The following is a 17,161-nucleotide window of genomic DNA, read 5'->3' as shown; positions in this document are numbered from 1 at the left end:
TTTCTACAATTTAGGGGACATAGGAGGGTTGAATATCGTAGCTGTCTCTAAGTGTGTAAAAAAGGGACAAATCATAAATAAGCAACTGCTTTAAATTTATGCAAATATCCAATTTATTGAAGGCAGTATTTAATAAATACTTGTCATTAAAATTATTTTCTCCATCTGATATTTTCTACAAGTATGAAAACAAAATATTCTATTATAAAATTTAGGGTCAAGTTTATTTGACCAATTAACTAGAAAGTTCATTCTGAGTACTAAGGATTGTACAAAAAGATATCTATTTAACTGGCTTAAGTTTGAAGGAGGCAAAATCAATGAAAGGGTAAAGATTACAAAAATGTCATATTACTTAAGCAGTGGTCCCCAACCTTTTTGGCACCAGAGACCGGTTTCATGGAAGACAATTTCTCCACGGACAGGGGTCGGGGGAGCTCAAGCGGTGATTCAAGCAATGGGGAGCAGCTGTAAATACACAGGAAGCTTCACAGATGAAGCTTCGCTTGCTCTTGCCTGCCGTTTACCTCCTGCTGTACAGCCCAGTTCCTAACCAACAGGTCCGTGGCCTGGGGCTTGGGGACTGCAGACTTAAAGCATTAAAAAAGATTGAGGCTATTATTGTAAAATCAAGTTTAACACATATTTCAAGTAACACAGTTTTTCTAATCTGTCTGAGTATGTCTTAAATATTCTTGCATATACTTGTAAAAATGAAGAAAAGCAAAATCTTGGTGGTCTTCCTAGACCATGTTAATTTTGTTTTTTTAGTTAAATAACAAAGGATAGAATTATGGGTAGAGTTCAGCAACAAACTTTCCATTAGGATATGTAATCATGCCATGAGTTCCAAAAAAGGGTTAGTTGTATAAACTTGGGAAATAATCACTCATGCAAAAATCAGAAAATACCTGTACCGAGCCACCATGTCTGTCTGCTGCAAGGTGAGCTCTCAAATGGTGGGGATTTGCCTGCTGGGAGTCCCAAGCTGCCCTGTGGTCTGCCGACTGCCATTTATTTAATGCATATGGCATGCATGGAAGAAGAGAAACCCAATATGTTAAACATCTCATCCTTATAATATATAAAACAAACATATAAAAGGAAATTTAAAATATCCTTACTATTCTGAATCATAGGTATAGTTATCTTTGCATGTGGAATATGGAGAGATTTTAAACTGCCAAATTGTGTAACGATCAATAATAAAAATAAAATTGAACCATAAAATTTTAGAAGTAAAAGGACTTTAGAAATCATAGATTTCACCCTCTAACTTTATAAATGAAGTTAACAAAGAATCAAAAAGATAAAAATGACATGCCCAGGAAAGCACTCCAAATAAGTCATGAGCACTCTAAAAGGCCATCCACTGTATTTTTTGATGGTACAGGTCCCCACTGGTTTTCTGATAAGGAAATATTTTTAAGAAGATAAAAATGATCGTTCTTAAATAACTGTGCTTGAGATCCTAGAAAAATTTTCTCTCTTGCCTTAGTTCCATTTCTGATTGTGAGGATAACATGAGAAAACAGAAAAGTTCTTTGAAAAAGGAGAAGCACTATACAGAATACTATGAGAATAAGACCAAACAAACAAATTTTTTTAAAAGTGACAATCCTACACATGTGAATCCCTTTGCTTCCTTGATCTCTTTTTTATCTGGTTCAGATTAAGGAACCCATTTCTATGAAATAGGCTAAAAATTCTTAATGTTTTCAGATCTGTTGGCAAATCTGCATGGCAATAACCACAAACATAATCTACTAGTAGAATTAAGAGTAGTTTCTTAATAGAGGTCAATTTCTATGTTTCAAGAAAATGTGAACAGTACTAATCAAAAGAAGGGAGAAGAATACAACATTTAAGTTTTATTATGTGTTTGGTTCTGCATTAGCTACTTTATATGTGCTATTTCATTTTGAGATAGATAGTATCAACTCACATTTTACTGATGAAGATATTGAGATGTCAAGCATTTCCCTAAGGTCACAGAGCTAGCAAGGAGTACACAAGAAATTCCAACTCAGAGCCTACTGTTCTTACAATAATAAATACTACCTAGCTCCTCACCACAATTACACATATTCTAAAGCCTTCAGTGCTCTTTTCTGTCTTTCTTTTTCTACCAAAATCAAGAAAATCTTGCCACAAAGTGTCAAGCACATTGGGCTACAGGGAGCCTAAGCAGATTGGTGGCCAGACCCACCTTCTAGGGGAGAGATGTCAAATTGAAGTAGACATATGAATCTATGATCTTGCACTAAGCTTTCTCAATTAAATTGTACAATCCAAAATGACATACTCTGTGGCACGAAGTATGTCGTCAAAACAATTATGATAATTCTCTAATGTCTTTTCATGAAACACTCCAAATTCATAACCAGAATTTAACAGATTTATAGCTTAAATTGAAATAAATTATTAATAGATAAAATCAAATTTAGACGAGATAAAAGAATGAAAACAATGCTAAAATTGAGAAAAGTATCTATGGCAATAGGCAACATTTTGGAGTCATGGAACTCTCTAAGAATATAGCAAAAGCTTTGTACCCTCTCCTCAGACTAAACAATTAAACACACCCATCATTTTACATAGAATTTCATGATGCCCTAAGCTTCAACCCACTGACCCTAGGTTACCATTTATCTGAAGCCATTACAAAGGTTTCAGTCATTTGAAAGAATTAACCTTTATTTTCTTTGGGATTTTGAACTGTGGGTTTCTCCTAAAACTTAAACTGTTTACTGGTACACAGATATTTAAGAAGAGTTTTTTCTAGATACCCAACTTTCTTGTCATGATGAGAATCGGTACATTCAGGTCTCAAATTAAAGATATAGGTCTATCCTAAAGGATTCCCTAATTCAGCAACAACTGCACAAATAAAATATGGTTCCCACCCTCAGTGAGTTTACAATATAGCTAGCAAGACATGTCCAAAACATGTATAAAATTAAAAGTCTAAAATATTTAATTTATAATTTAATTCAACAATAAAAGAAGAATTCCACTTATTATAATACCTAACAGCTCAAATGAAGAACTTCAGAGAATACCAATTATTAATCTTCTTCCAAGTACATTCAAGAAACTAACTCTGGTTTATAAAACACAAACTCAAGTCTCAACTTCTGAGCCGTTTCTTTTTACAGACAGCATCTTATCAGAGTACTCAAGCTATCAACTAATTTTAATTTATACATGAATTTACATATAAGGCCCTTTATTGTCCCAATTTTTCTAAGTCAAAATTTTAAAAGTAATCTTTTAAATTGGCTATACTTTATAGCATAATATAATATTGTTAAATACCCCTTAAAGTACAGCATTTTATTTTACTATGGTTTTTAATAAGCGGTGGTCTTTCCTTTGATTTTCATTTCTTGTTTTAGCCTTGGCCCGTACTCTGATAGAATGCACAATATAAAAGTAAAAAAGAACATGTTATCCTTCTTCAAAAAGGATTATAACAGAAAACTACTAGACACTTTTTAAACTCAGGGTGACAGCAAAATTTTTAAGTGAAAAACATCTTCAATAAAACTTTTTACAAAAAAAAAAAAGAAATGAAAACTTTGCTCAAAAATTTCAACAGCTTTCTATTTCCTTACCCAGGAAACATGAACCATTCACTCTCAACCGATCGATCTTTCATGCCTCTTCTCAAACTTACTCTCTGCTCTCCATCTAATCCGTCTCTACCTACTCTCTGCTCCAAGCAAATTGCAATTCCTTAAACCAACTCTACATTTTTAAACTTATGTTTCATATTTTTTATTTTTCACTACCCCCAAAATGCCTTATTCCTTCATTTCTCTTTAAAAATTCCATTCATTCTTCAGGTTTATCTCAAAAGCCACCTTTTCCTTAGATTTTTTTTTTTTCCAATTGTAGAAATTTATTGGTAAAAATTCAAGGAGTACAAAGGGCAATTTTGTTACATGGATACATTGCATAGTGATGAAGTTTGGACTTTTAGTATATCCATCACCGGAACAGTGTACATTGTACCCAGTAAGTAACTTTTTATCCCTCACCCCTCTCCCGCCCTCCTGCCATTCTGAGTCTCCAATGTCTATCATTTCACACTTTGCTTCCATGTGTACACGTTACTGAGCTCCCACTTATAAGTGAGAACATGCTCCTTAAAATCTTTATAGATCCCTACATGTGATCTTCTATGACACTTTATTGATATTTCATATACCTTATTCTGTTTTGAAATGTAGTTATTTGTGTACTTATTGTAATAAGCATGATAATAACAACACCGGTCACAAGAGTTGAGATTGAAAGCTTATTATATGCTAGGAATTAATATGTATTATTTTCATTTTATAAATGAGGAAATTGAGGCTTTGGAAGATTAATTTGCTGAGAGTCAAGCCACATCCATGTACATCTGACTCTACAGTCTGAGTGAGCTCATAACTACAATCTTGATTTTAGCCACTTGTCACAAAACCATTTCTTACAGGTTATACTGTCTTCCTTACTTCTACATATCTATAGTGTGTAGAATAGTAGCTTGTAAATAGCATAAACTCAATAAACAATTTATTGAACTAAATTAGACTATAGTAAGATCAAGTACTTTTTTTTTTTTTTTTTGAGACAGAGTCTTGCTCTGTTGCCCAGGTTCGAGTGCCGTGGCGTCAGCCTAGCTCATAGCAACCTCAAACTCCTGGGCTCAAGCAATCCTCCTGCCTCAGCCTCCCAAGTAGCTGGGACTACAGGCATGTGCCACCATGCCCAGCTAATTTTTCTATATATATATTTTTAGCTGTCCATATAATTTCTTTCTATGTTTAGCAGAGACGGGGTCTTGCTCTTGCTCAGGCTGGTCTCGAACTCCTGACCTCAAGCGATCCTCCCGCCTTGGCCTCCCAGAGTGCTAGGATTACAGGCGTGAGCCATCGCACCCGGCCAGATCAAGTACTCTTACAATTCATTCCAATATGGTATCCAAATAGTTTCATACTAACAGAATATCAAATATTATTCAAAATTTATATGAATTTATACCATTAATTAGGAATTTATGATTAAACATTTTAATGTTATTATTAAACTAATAAATAGTAAAATTAGGAGAAATAGTTTATTAAAAATATATGTATTTTTAATCCTTCAATTTGTTTTATTTATTGAAGAAAAAAGTACATGTTTCAATACCGAAAGATATTTCATATCTAAAAGAGCAGCAAACCTGGTTTTTGGATTGTTGCATTTTATCTCTGTGTTGATGTGCTTCTCTGTTTGATGACAGAGCAGGATCTTGCTGAACTGCACCCACTGGAGTAGGCTACAATACAATAAAAATTGGTATCGATACATTCTACTTCAGAAATCTTATTTAAAATCATTTATTTAGCTGCTTAAAAAATCAAGGAAAAAATAAAAGACACTTACATAAATTAAGGCTTTAAGAAAAGATATTCTCAAAATACGTTGTTAAAGCTAACAAGGTAAAGCAAAGAGAACATAGCTACTTTTTAAAATGTTTTTAAATACTTACATACTTTATAAGTATTTATTTTATATTTATAAAAAACCTTCTAATACTGTCATTATTTTTAGGTTACTTTTTCATTTCAAAACAATAAAAATATATTTGGTTATGTCTCTCATTTCCAAAGGTAATGTATAAATAGAATAAATTATTTTTTAAAAAATTAAAATAGTTTAAAAAATAATAAAATTAATTATTTTCAATATTTGACTCAGAGAAGAGGCTTACTAAAATTTTTAATTCTCATCAAGGTATTAAAGTACTAAAGTATTAAAGTACTGAGACTATTATACAAAAAGAGTATCTCTGACATTAAGAACTAAATCAGGATGAAAAGTTCAAAATAACCCATCACTCTAAAAAGCAGAGAATCCAAATGTAAGACTTTTACAAAATTTAAAGAATACTAACATGGGCACTACCAGACGAAATGTCCCCCCCCCAAAATAATAAAATGAATCCTTTTAAAAAGTTATTTGTTCTCAACTCTTTTAAACTGAAGAATTTGTACTATTAGAAAGAAGATAAATACTATTAAAAATAAGATAAATAGTCTTATTACATAGCATAGAGGAGGGGGCACCAACCTATGGTTGAGTTGTGTAATTATTTCATTATATATTACAAAGTAATAATAATAGAAATAAAGTACACTATAAATGTAATGCGCTTGAACCATCCCGAAACCATCCTCCCCCCTAACCCCCCCCCCCAGTCCATGGAAAAATTGTTTTCCATGAAAATGGTCCCTCGTGCCAAAAAGGTTGGGGACTACTGGCATAGAGTACTCACCAACTGTTTACCAATCCAGTCATATTCATAATCAAACATATATCCTTTTCGATCAAACAAGTCAGTAAAAAGCTTTCTTAGGTAGTCATAGTCTGGCTTTTCAAAAAAATCTAGCCTTCTTACATAACGAAGATATGTTGCCATTTCTTCTAGAAAAAATATAAAAATTATTTGACTATACTTCTATTATACTCAATAATAAAATTATTTAAATGTCTAAAATTACATTGTATTATAAAAACATGGAAAAGTAAAAAAATCCTATTGCAACTTAAAATTTTCTGAGTTTAATTAAGACAAAATAAAAAAGGGGAAAAGAAAAGAGGAAAGGAAATAGAAAAAAAAGAAACGTGAGAAGTTTAGTTTAACAACCAGTTATTTTTGCTTCATTTCATTAGGAAAAGCTAAAATTTTTATTTTATAATATTATTTTTTAACATTGGGTAGAAATTAGAGGTTGAAATTAGCAGCTGAATAATGCATGATTAATCACAAAGCATCACACTCAGTTCATGAGTTTAAAAATTTATTTAAAATACTGGTGGAAATTGACTTATACAAAAGCATCTGCACTAGCTTGCTGGATTTCCTTTAGAACCGGTGACATACACTGACGAATAGAGAATTCAAATTCTTAACCTTGGCTATGAGTGGTATTCTAACAAATTACACTACCAAAATAAAGCTAAAACAGATCTCAAAAACATTAACACAGGAGCACACTGTAAGTCTTCTTTTAATTTCTAGTCATATAATTAACAATTATTTGGTAATAGACAAATCTCCACAGACCCCTATAATTCCCAAATGTATTAGAGAGAGAGAGAGAGAGAGAGAGAGATATTTTTTTTTAAAGGTCATATTTTCCAGAAAGAAAAGAAGAAAAAAACATAAAAGCCAACAGGTAAAATGGTGAGCAATTAATAAAACAGAGTGCTTCACCGTAAAAGCACAGACAATCACTATAGTAAGAGATGGCAGGTTACGCCTAGCCTCTTTTCTCTTCCAATTGATTTGCTGGCAGCCAGTAAGTAAGTATTATGCCCAGCACAATGGGCAAGAAAAGTGGTATCCAGTGACCTTCGTCACATGGTGACTTTCCCACTATCCACTTCCTAGCTAATCACCTGGCTGATTTACTTTGGCACTCCCATTTTTCCTGCCTTTATATAGGCTTCTTTAATCACAGCCAGCTCTGCCTACACTTTAACTCCTAGTACTATCAACCAATATTTTTAAAATCTTCTACTTCTAGATGTTACAGTAAGAAAAAAATATATAATTGAAGTTTGCTGTCAATGAGTAATATAAGCAGCCTTGAGAAAGAGCTACCTAGATTATACTGATATTATTATTATAACAATAATGCCAGCAATGTACAGGACAACCAGTAAATATTGAAATGAGACAGGAACTCAGTCTTAAATCTGCAAATTTAGTTCCCTTTTCATTTAACATTGCTGCACAAATCACAGCAGGTATTTTAATACATTGACAATAACATCTTTATTCCTTAATTGATTTAGAACTCAGAAGTAAATTTTGTTTGTTTGAGTTGCCATAAATCTACTTGAAAACAAAATTATTTTCATAAATGCATACAGCTCCCCAATATCAAATTAGCCTAAAACTATAAAGGTAAGATTTTATTGTAATTTGAAAACTAAACTATAAATCATACTTCATACACATCCTTTGAACTTGACACTAAGACCCAAATGACTAACATTGTACACTATAACTTTATAACTGGTATTCTTTTGCAAATACTTTAACTTATTAAAAGTATGTAACTGAAGGAAATATTACTTCAGCTAGTATTGGTCAATATTATTAAAAGATGGGATTTTCTTCCATTAATACCACTTTGCAAGAAAATATACAGATTGCCCCTATGGGCTATGCATCAAATGCTGACATCTTTTAAATCACATTTTGAGGTCATTTTTTTAAAGCATGAAAAAAAGTGTTTATAAACTCAAGCAATGAAAATTAGCACTTCAGCTTTTCTGTATTTAAGTACATGAATCAATTTGGCATTATTCATTACCTGGAAAATTTTCACATAACACTTCTATTGGTGTAGCTCGTTTTGTATCTCCAATTTTCTGATATCTCTCTTTTAATGTGTCAGCCTAAAACACACACAAAAAGAATCCTGAGAATATGGTAATTTTAGAATTATTTAGCTGGAAGAGAGGACCTTAATAAATGTTAACATTTTAAGAAATTCAATAAGGAAACACAAAAACAATTACCTTTAAGCCTTGCCAAGGAAGACTGCCTCTCAGAAAATACATGAACATATGACCTAAAGCTTCTAAATCATCTCTTCTACTTTGCTCTGAAATATAAGAACATAAATTTCACTTTTCTCTACTAATTAAGGATGCAAGAATGGAGCACTGATTTTTTTCATTATGTATAAACTAATTTCCAAAAGTTCAATATATAAATACAAAATACAGATCTAGTGGCTATAGATGACAAAATCACGTCTAGTTAAATGATAATGTTTTTACATTAAAATTAGTGTGCATCTTAAAAATATGCCATTATGATTTTTTAGATGCTATTAGAGATTTATTTATCTGTTTATATCTGTATTCATGGAAATAAAGGCCGAGGGAAACAGGATTCCATGGGCAAATAGAGTCACTGTGTACTACAGCTCTGACTTAAAGATTCAGAACATAACATATTAAAGGCTCTGAGAAGTATAGAGTTAAAAATGTTTAACTTTATTTAACACTGCATTTCGTAAACTTATATGAGCACAAAACTTTCATCACACATATTCTCCACGGACATTAAACACAATTAGTATTTTGTATAATATATTTTAAGAAACACTTGTGTTCAACATATACCAACATTAATAATCCCTCCACTATCACCAAAAAATGCCACTAGGACAAATTGTCATTTTCAAGTTGTTAACTTAGTAACAAAATGTTGTATAGCACATAACTGCATGACAATCACAGACCAAGGCTCAGGGAGACATTATATAAATATTTGCTGACAATGATATTTAAATTTTTGACACTGAAGTTAAATAGTTAAAATTTCTTGATGTTTTAAAATAATACAAAAATGCTAACAATGAAAGAAAAATAATACTTTACTGAGAGGATATTTGTGTCCAAAATATTTTATCCAAATGAACAATCATCACACTATCGATGCAGTACTAAATGCTTTCGGAAAAGCAAACTTCAATGTATGTATCTGAGCTAGGGTAAAAGGGTAAGAAAAGGTTTTAATTTTTACTATGTGTATTGTCAAAACATTCTATACTTCTATAACACTTGCTATAGTTTACAAATATATGTTTGTGTGATTATTATTTAATCACTATCCTTCCACCAGACTGCTAGTTGCAGAAGAGCAGATGTCTCTTCTGCCAGTGTGATGACTGGCATGGAGAGGGCACTCAACACACATACTACTGAAATAAATAAATGGGGCTGGGTGCAGTGGCTCTCGTCTGTATCCCAACACTCTGGAAGGCTGAGGGAGGACTGCTTGAGGCCAGGAGTTCAAGACCAACCTGGGCAACATAGAGAGACCCCAGTCTTTACAAAAAATTTAAAAATTTAAGAAAGAAAGAAATGAATATTTCAAAATATATAATATTAAGTATATGCCCCTTTTCTGTAAGCATAGGGAAAATATCTAGAAGAATATGCATCAAAATTGATAGCAATTAGGGCTATGAGATGAAAGAACTAGAGAAGGGACTTCAACTCAAAATTCACATTTCACATAAAATGTAGTAAAATGGAGAATTTTTCTTTTCTTTCTTATACTTTTGTAATAAAAATATAAAGATATGCTATTAAAAATAGCTAAATTTTCTAAAATAAGTAAAGTAGACTTAAAAGTTCATTTTAAATTCACTAATGAAAGTGGGGATATGAATAACATGAATAAAACTAGTAATGACTTTCACAACAAAAATTTCACTTCATTAGGTTCTGAGAGTCTTAAGAATGAAAAGCCATGCAAAGAGAAAAATACTTCTAAACTGCAGCTGAGAATCCAAATCACCTCTAAAACTTTATAAAAACTCAGATAAGCAGGCCTACTGCTAGTAATTGATTCCTTGGGTATGAAGTGGGACACAGGAATGTACATTTTAAAAGCTTAGCAGATGATTCTGAGGTACAGCCAGATTTAATAACCACTGAAAAAGAAACTTCACTGAAGTATAATTAACAACATAAGAAGCATAATTCATAATTTACATATATTAAAATATACCCACAATAAGGGGACAGTTTGATAAGTTTTCACAACACACACAATCGCAAAGCTAATCCCACAAATAAGAAGCTTTTTTTTTTTTAATTTTTTTTTGAGACAAAGACTCACTCTGTTCCCCAGACTAGAGTGTCGTGGCATCAGTCTAGCTCACAGCAACCTCAAACTCCTGGGCTCAAGTGATGCTCCTTCCTCAGCCTCCACAGTAGCTGGGACCAGACACGCACCATCACAACTGGCTAACTTTTTCTACTTTTAGTAGAGGAGGTGTCACTCTTGCTCAAGCTGGTCTCAAACTCCTGACCTCAAGCAATCCTCCCGCCTTGGCCTCCCAGAGTGCTAGGATCATAGGCATGAGCCACTGCACCCAGCCAAGAAGCATTTCTATAATACTCGAAAAGGTTCCCTTATGTCTCTTGCCTATTATTCCCTCACCCACACAATCTCCAGCCTCAGGTAACCATTTAACTGTTTTCATCACCACAGATTAGGTTTTTTAATAGAGTTTCACAAGAATGGAATCATAAAGTATAGATTCATGTCTGAATTCTTACACTGAGTTTTCCAGATTCATTCATGTTGTTGTGTGCATCAGTAAGTAGTTCATTACTTTTTATTGCTGAGTAGTACAGCATAATGTATTTGTCTATTTACCTACTGATGGACATTTGGGCATCTTTCCATAAGGTTTTCACTTCTCTTGGGTAAATATCTAGGAGAGGGACCGCTACATCATATGGTAAGTGTAGGCTTAACTTGATAGGAAACTTCTAAACTGTTTTCCAGTGGGGCTGTGCCATTCCAACAGCAATGTATGAGAGATCCAATTGCTTCAGAGCCTGTCCAACATTTAGTATGGTAAGTCTTTTTAGTTTTAGTGACTTTAAATTCTTATCATACTATGATTTAATTTGCATATCACTGGTGACTACTGTTGGTGAACTTCATTTCATGTTTTATTTCACATACATATTTTTGTGAAGCATTTATTCAAATATTTTGCCCATTTCTGAAATTGGGTTATTTGTCTTATTAAAAAGATATGAGTTCCATGTATATTCTGAATACAAGTCATTTTCAGATATAAGTTTTTGCAAATACTTTCTCCCTCTAAAACTATAGCTTGCTTTTTTTCTCTTAAGAGAATCTTTAAAAGAACAGAAATTTAACATTTTGATGAAGTCCAATTTATCAGGGTTTCTTTCCTCATTATTTATGCTTTTTTATGTCCAATCTAAGAAATCTCTGACTAACCTCACAATCATAGAGATTCTCTTATTTTTTTCTTCTGGAAATTTTACAGTTTTTGGTTTTTACATTTAACTCTATTATTCATTTTGAAGTTTTCTGTTGTATGTTTTTTGCTGTTGTTTGTTTTTTGCTTTTGGGTATAGGGTAAGGGTTTAGATTCATTTTTTAAATATTGATATCTAGTTATTCTCACACAGTTTCTTGGCAAGACTATCCTTTCCCCTTGCATTGCTTTTGTAACATTCTCAAAAATCAATTGACTATCTACGTATGAGTTTATTTCTGGATTCTGTATTTTGACCAATTTATCTGTGTCTGTCTTCTTATCTATACCACCCAAAATAAGTAGAAGAAGAAAATAATAAGCGTCAATGACCAGACTATGACCAACAGACAATGAATAGAGAAAACCACTGAAAACAAAAGCCATTTATTTGAAAAGTTCAATAAAGTCATTAATACTCTGACTAGGCTAAAAGAAAGAAATACAAATTACCAATAAGAGCCACAAAGGGAGTATCAGAACAGATCCTACAAACAATAAAAGAATATCACGAACCAACATTATACAACAAATTCAACAACTTAGATGAATGGGACAAATACCTTGAAAGCTATTGATTACCAAAATTACCTGAAGAAAAAAAATGTGAATAGCTCCATATCAATTAAAGAAATTTAATTTATAATTTAAAACCCTCCCAGTATATAATCCAAGGGCCAGGTGGGATCACTGATGACTTCTCTTAAACAGTTAGGAATAATATCAGTTCTACACAAACTCAGAATTAGAAGAGTTCCCAACTTACTGCATTACCATGTTACCAAAAACAGACAAAGGCATTACAAGAAAAGGATACTATAGGAAATATTCCTCATAAATAGACACAAAATCCTTAAAAAGATAATGCATCATGACTAAGTAAGTTTCATCCTGGGAATGTAAGTTTGATTTAACTTTCAAAAATCAACCAATGTAATTCACCACATTAATAGAATAAGATATAAATTGTATGATCATCTCAGATATAGAAAAAGCACCTGACAAAACCCAACATACATTCATAATAAAGGAAAGAAAAAACCTCTCAGAAAACTAGGAACAGAAGGAAACTGCTTCATTCAGACAAAGAACAGCTATAAAAAATGTACAACTAACAATTTCTAAATGGTAAAAGACATTCCTAAGATGAGGAAGAAAACAAAGATGTCCACTCTTGCCCTCTCTATTAAGTATTATACTGGAGGTTCTTACTAGTACAAAAAAGCAAGGAAAACAAAATTAAAAGGTATTTAGATTTTAAAGGAAAAAAATACAACTATTTTTCTTTGCAGACAACATGACTGTATATGTAATCTACAAAAACTCTACTAGAAGTAGTGAGTTTTAGCCAAGTTACAGGATACAAGGTCAGTATATGAAATCAACTATATTTCTATACTAGCAATGAACAATTGGAAATTGAATTTAAAAACCAGTGTCTTTACAAAAGCATCAAAAAGAGAAAAAATATGTAGGGATACATTTATCAACATATATGCAAGACATATATTATAGCATACAGTTTAAAAGACTAGTATAGTCTTTCATAGTATATATAAAAGTATACTGATCCCTACAGTAAAATTCTTTGATACGGAGAGGCTCTCAGTATAAAAGGCAATTCCTCTTTGAGTTCTATCCAAGGCGTGCTTTAGTTATCACAGTGCCAACAAGCTGTGATCATAAAGTGATCTCACCTATGTGGTTCTATCAGAGAACTGTATTAGTCTCACAGCCTACAAGGCACTTAAAAATTCAAGCCATAAATACAAGCTAGTAAAATAAACCTACTACTGAAACTCAGTCTGAAATGCTCTGTACCCTCATAATTACTTCCTTTGTGTTCTTTTCCCAACTGACATATCTGGAAATAAATTTCACCACGTATTAAGTAATAGAAATCATAGGAAGGCTTTCTCTTTGAAACACAGTAACTAAGGAACACCCCACCCTCAGGTCGTTAGCAGTTCTTTTACATGAAAAAAAATCTCCCAACAGTAATCTGGCTTTATTAAACCCAGATCACATTTTGTAAAGCACTTAACTACAAAGGCCTGTTTGAAAATGGACGTTTTTCCACAAAGCCAAGAATCATTATAGGAACTCTGGAAGTAAGCACCTAAAGAGACTAGAAAGTGACAATCTGCTTTACAATAGGTATCACTAAGAAGGATTCTTTTAAAATAGCTTCTTTGAACCAACTTAAAAGTCATATAAAGAGTCAATTAAAATTTTGCTCTTCAGGAATATAGGTATCACATGAAGTAAACAAAACCGACACATATTAAGAGCCTACTATGTGTCTATGCTTCATACACATACTCTTTTAAAATTACAACTACCACTGAAAGTAGACATTAGTAATCCCACATAAGGTATGTAAAGCTGACGGAGGTTGAGTGACTACCACAAAACTATGTACCGAATAAGTGAGGGACAGCTTTTCAGCCCACCTGTCTTACACTGTTTTCATTTTAGAAAGCAAGGCAAACATATCAATTAACCAAATGTTTATTGCAAACCTTCTGCAATGCTTTTCTATTTAAGAATCCTACTCTCATATCTCAACTTTTTTCTCTGTCTAGCACTATTTCCATTTCGATTGAAATTTCAATTCAATTTTAAACAGAAAAATATTTCATTTTTCATTAACTCAAATTTATCAATGTAAAAAAATACATCAGTGCCTCATAGGGAAACAGGAAACTTTCTACTATACATGTATACATTTGCAAAATTAAACTTATTACTGTATTTTCTATTTCTGTTTTTCAAAATGAAAAACAATGAGGTCAAAAGGCATGTGAGTTAAACTGAATACAAATACGAAAAGAGAGCTCAGACAACAAAGATTCTCCCTGAAGAAAGTTTAAATCATTTCTTATAAACAAAAAATAAAAATTATCTACTATAAGCAAGTGAATGTTTTACTTAATACTTCCTTCTAAGATATTAAAAGTTACTTTCCTTAGCACCCCCCAAAAACAAAAATACATCGTCCTCAAAATTCATTTAGCTCATATTTTTCAAAATTACAGAATAAAGGTGGGTTTTTAAAAAATGAGAACAAAAATCTAAAGGAAAAGAAAAAATACAATTATGCCAGACAATATGCAGCAACAACTCACTACTCACTACTCCAAATACCTAATCTAGCAATGTCAAGAAAACCTAGAAATTAAGAAAAAAGAGTTTTCTGAGCAACGGAACCACATACATTCACTTAATTCCTAGAGAAGTTCTCTCGAAATCTAGTACTCTTAATTTAGTCATAATTGTAGTAAGTTTGGCTATCAGGTTAAAAGTAGCAAATCAAAAGACGAGAAACTCAAAGTGCTACCAGCAGTAGGTATACGTTACAGTATGTAGGTATACTACATGCAATATCAAAATGAGAAAATTCAGCTGAAGGCCAAAAGAACCACACACACAAAAAGAATCTATTAAAAAATACAGATAGCATTTTCTCTAAACTTATTTAGATAAAACTATGCATCCTAACACTCTCCAACTGATCATGAGACTACCACTACATAACAGTAATTATACAAAAAATATTTGCTGTGAAACATCAGGAAAAAAACCAATTATGCTCATTGTATGGTAAAGACATTTTTTTTTTAAACTTCTTTCTTTCTTTTTTTTTTTTTTTTTTTGAGACAGAGTCTCACTCTCTTGCCCAGGCTAGAGTGCCATGGCGTCAGCCTAGCTCACAGTAACCTCAAAATCCTGGGCTCAAGCGATCCTTCTGCCTCAGCCACCCGAGTAGCTGGGACTACAGGCATGCGCCACCATGCCTGGCTAATTTTTTCTATATATATTTTTAGTTGTCCATATCATTTCTTTCTATTTTTAGTAGAGACGGGGTCTCGCTCTTGCTCGGGCTGGTCTCGAACTCCTGAGCTCAAACGATCCACCCGCCTCGGCCTCCAGAATGCTAGGATTACAGGCGTTGAGTCACCGCACCCAGCCTAAAGACATGTTTTTAAACTTTAAAAAGTTGTTTGGGTAGCTTAAAGAGCAGGCCTCAGGAATTTGGACAATTAACCTAGACATTAAATTATATAAATCACATCACAGAATGATAGAACAGAAAGAAGGCATTTTTGAAACACCATAATGCGATTCTGTGATTCCTTTTCTCCTATTCAGAGAACTTACCTACCACTTAGAAGCTTGAAATATCACTCTTATTTGGAACACAGATTTTTATTAAATCAACCAACTCCCAATTTATGCCTCAAATCCTAGTCTTTTTATTCTTGAATAATAAATAATAATTTAAAAAACAAAAGAAATTGATTTTTATATCAAGACTACTCACCAAACAAAAATATATAGCACTTAATCTTAAATAACTACAGTAAGAGAAGATATAAAGAGGGGGACAAAGTGATACAAAGGAAGATTATAAAATAAGGTTCAAAGCAGTTGACAAAAGTCTTAAAAAAAATATTAAAAAGCAGACACTTGATCAGATCAGACCCAAAAATAACAATTCAACATAACAATACTAAAGAAAGCTTTCATTCAAATAGACCATGGATATCTATATCTGTCACGCACAGCTTTATCGAGATTTTATCCTGGGCAGTTAAGCAGATACGAGAAAGGTACAACAGTGAATCATTACATCTGCTTTCTGAACATAAATTACCTAGTTAAGATCAACACATACTGCAACAATAAAGATGCAAATTCTTACAGTGTCATTTTACACTATTCTCCCATATTAGAAACATCTTTTTCCTTTTAAAATCTGATACAGTGTCAGTCTACAAAAAGGAAAAATACTTATAAACCCATACAATATTCTTCTGATCAAACTCTCTATTTTGAAAAGTTTACGTAAGCAAGAAGCCCTTGAATGCACAAGAATGAATGAATGAATAGATGGATGGAAGAATGAATAAGGCTTTAAAAATAATCACCAAAATCCAAGAAAACCAAGGACAGAAATGAGATATGTACAAATTAAAATCACATTAAAAAGTCACATTGTCTCTGTTCCTCTTTCTTCATCTCTTCCTGACTCCTCACAAAGCCAAGTACTCTTAACTTAAAATGCCACTAAATATTCCATGTTCACAGGCATCACAAGCTTACAGAATAACTCTTCGGCACCCAAATTCATATTACTTTAGCTTATGCTTTTTTAAAACAGGAATTCACATAATCTGCCAAAAAATTTTTTCTCTGTTAATATTACTCATTGACTCCCAAGTTTTACATGAATACTGAGAAGTAGGGCTTTTATAAATGGATGAAAGTAAACATTAAAGCATTTGCCG

General features: G+C 32.5%; 1 protein-coding gene across 16 annotated transcripts in view; it reads right to left on the bottom strand.

Annotated features, from left to right (window-relative positions):
* Positions 1-17,161, bottom strand: part of CSNK1G3 (casein kinase 1 gamma 3) — a 100,913-nt gene that overhangs the window by 21,659 nt on the left and 62,093 nt on the right. For 8 of the 16 annotated variants that reach the window (XM_069492602.1, XM_069492609.1, XM_069492592.1 and 5 more), the window contains 4 exons: positions 8,569-8,654; positions 8,361-8,445; positions 6,311-6,456; positions 5,216-5,311 (listed from right to left, as the gene is read on the bottom strand). In XM_069492602.1, coding sequence (XP_069348703.1) covers positions 5,216-5,311; positions 6,311-6,456; positions 8,361-8,445; positions 8,569-8,654 — 413 coding nt within the window. Of the gene's footprint in view, positions 1-911; positions 1,008-5,215; positions 5,312-6,310; positions 6,460-8,360; positions 8,446-8,568; positions 8,655-17,161 lie in introns of all 16 variants that reach the window. The other 8 variants (XM_069492607.1, XM_069492594.1, XM_069492600.1 and 5 more) reach the window with 3 other exon arrangements.

The sequence above is a fragment of the Eulemur rufifrons genome, chromosome 17 (genome assembly GCF_041146395.1).
Source record: "Eulemur rufifrons isolate Redbay chromosome 17, OSU_ERuf_1, whole genome shotgun sequence".
NCBI classification, from domain to species: domain Eukaryota; kingdom Metazoa; phylum Chordata; class Mammalia; order Primates; family Lemuridae; genus Eulemur; species Eulemur rufifrons.
Note: the sequence above shows the minus strand (reverse complement) of the source record. Positions and strands in the feature narration are given on the sequence as shown.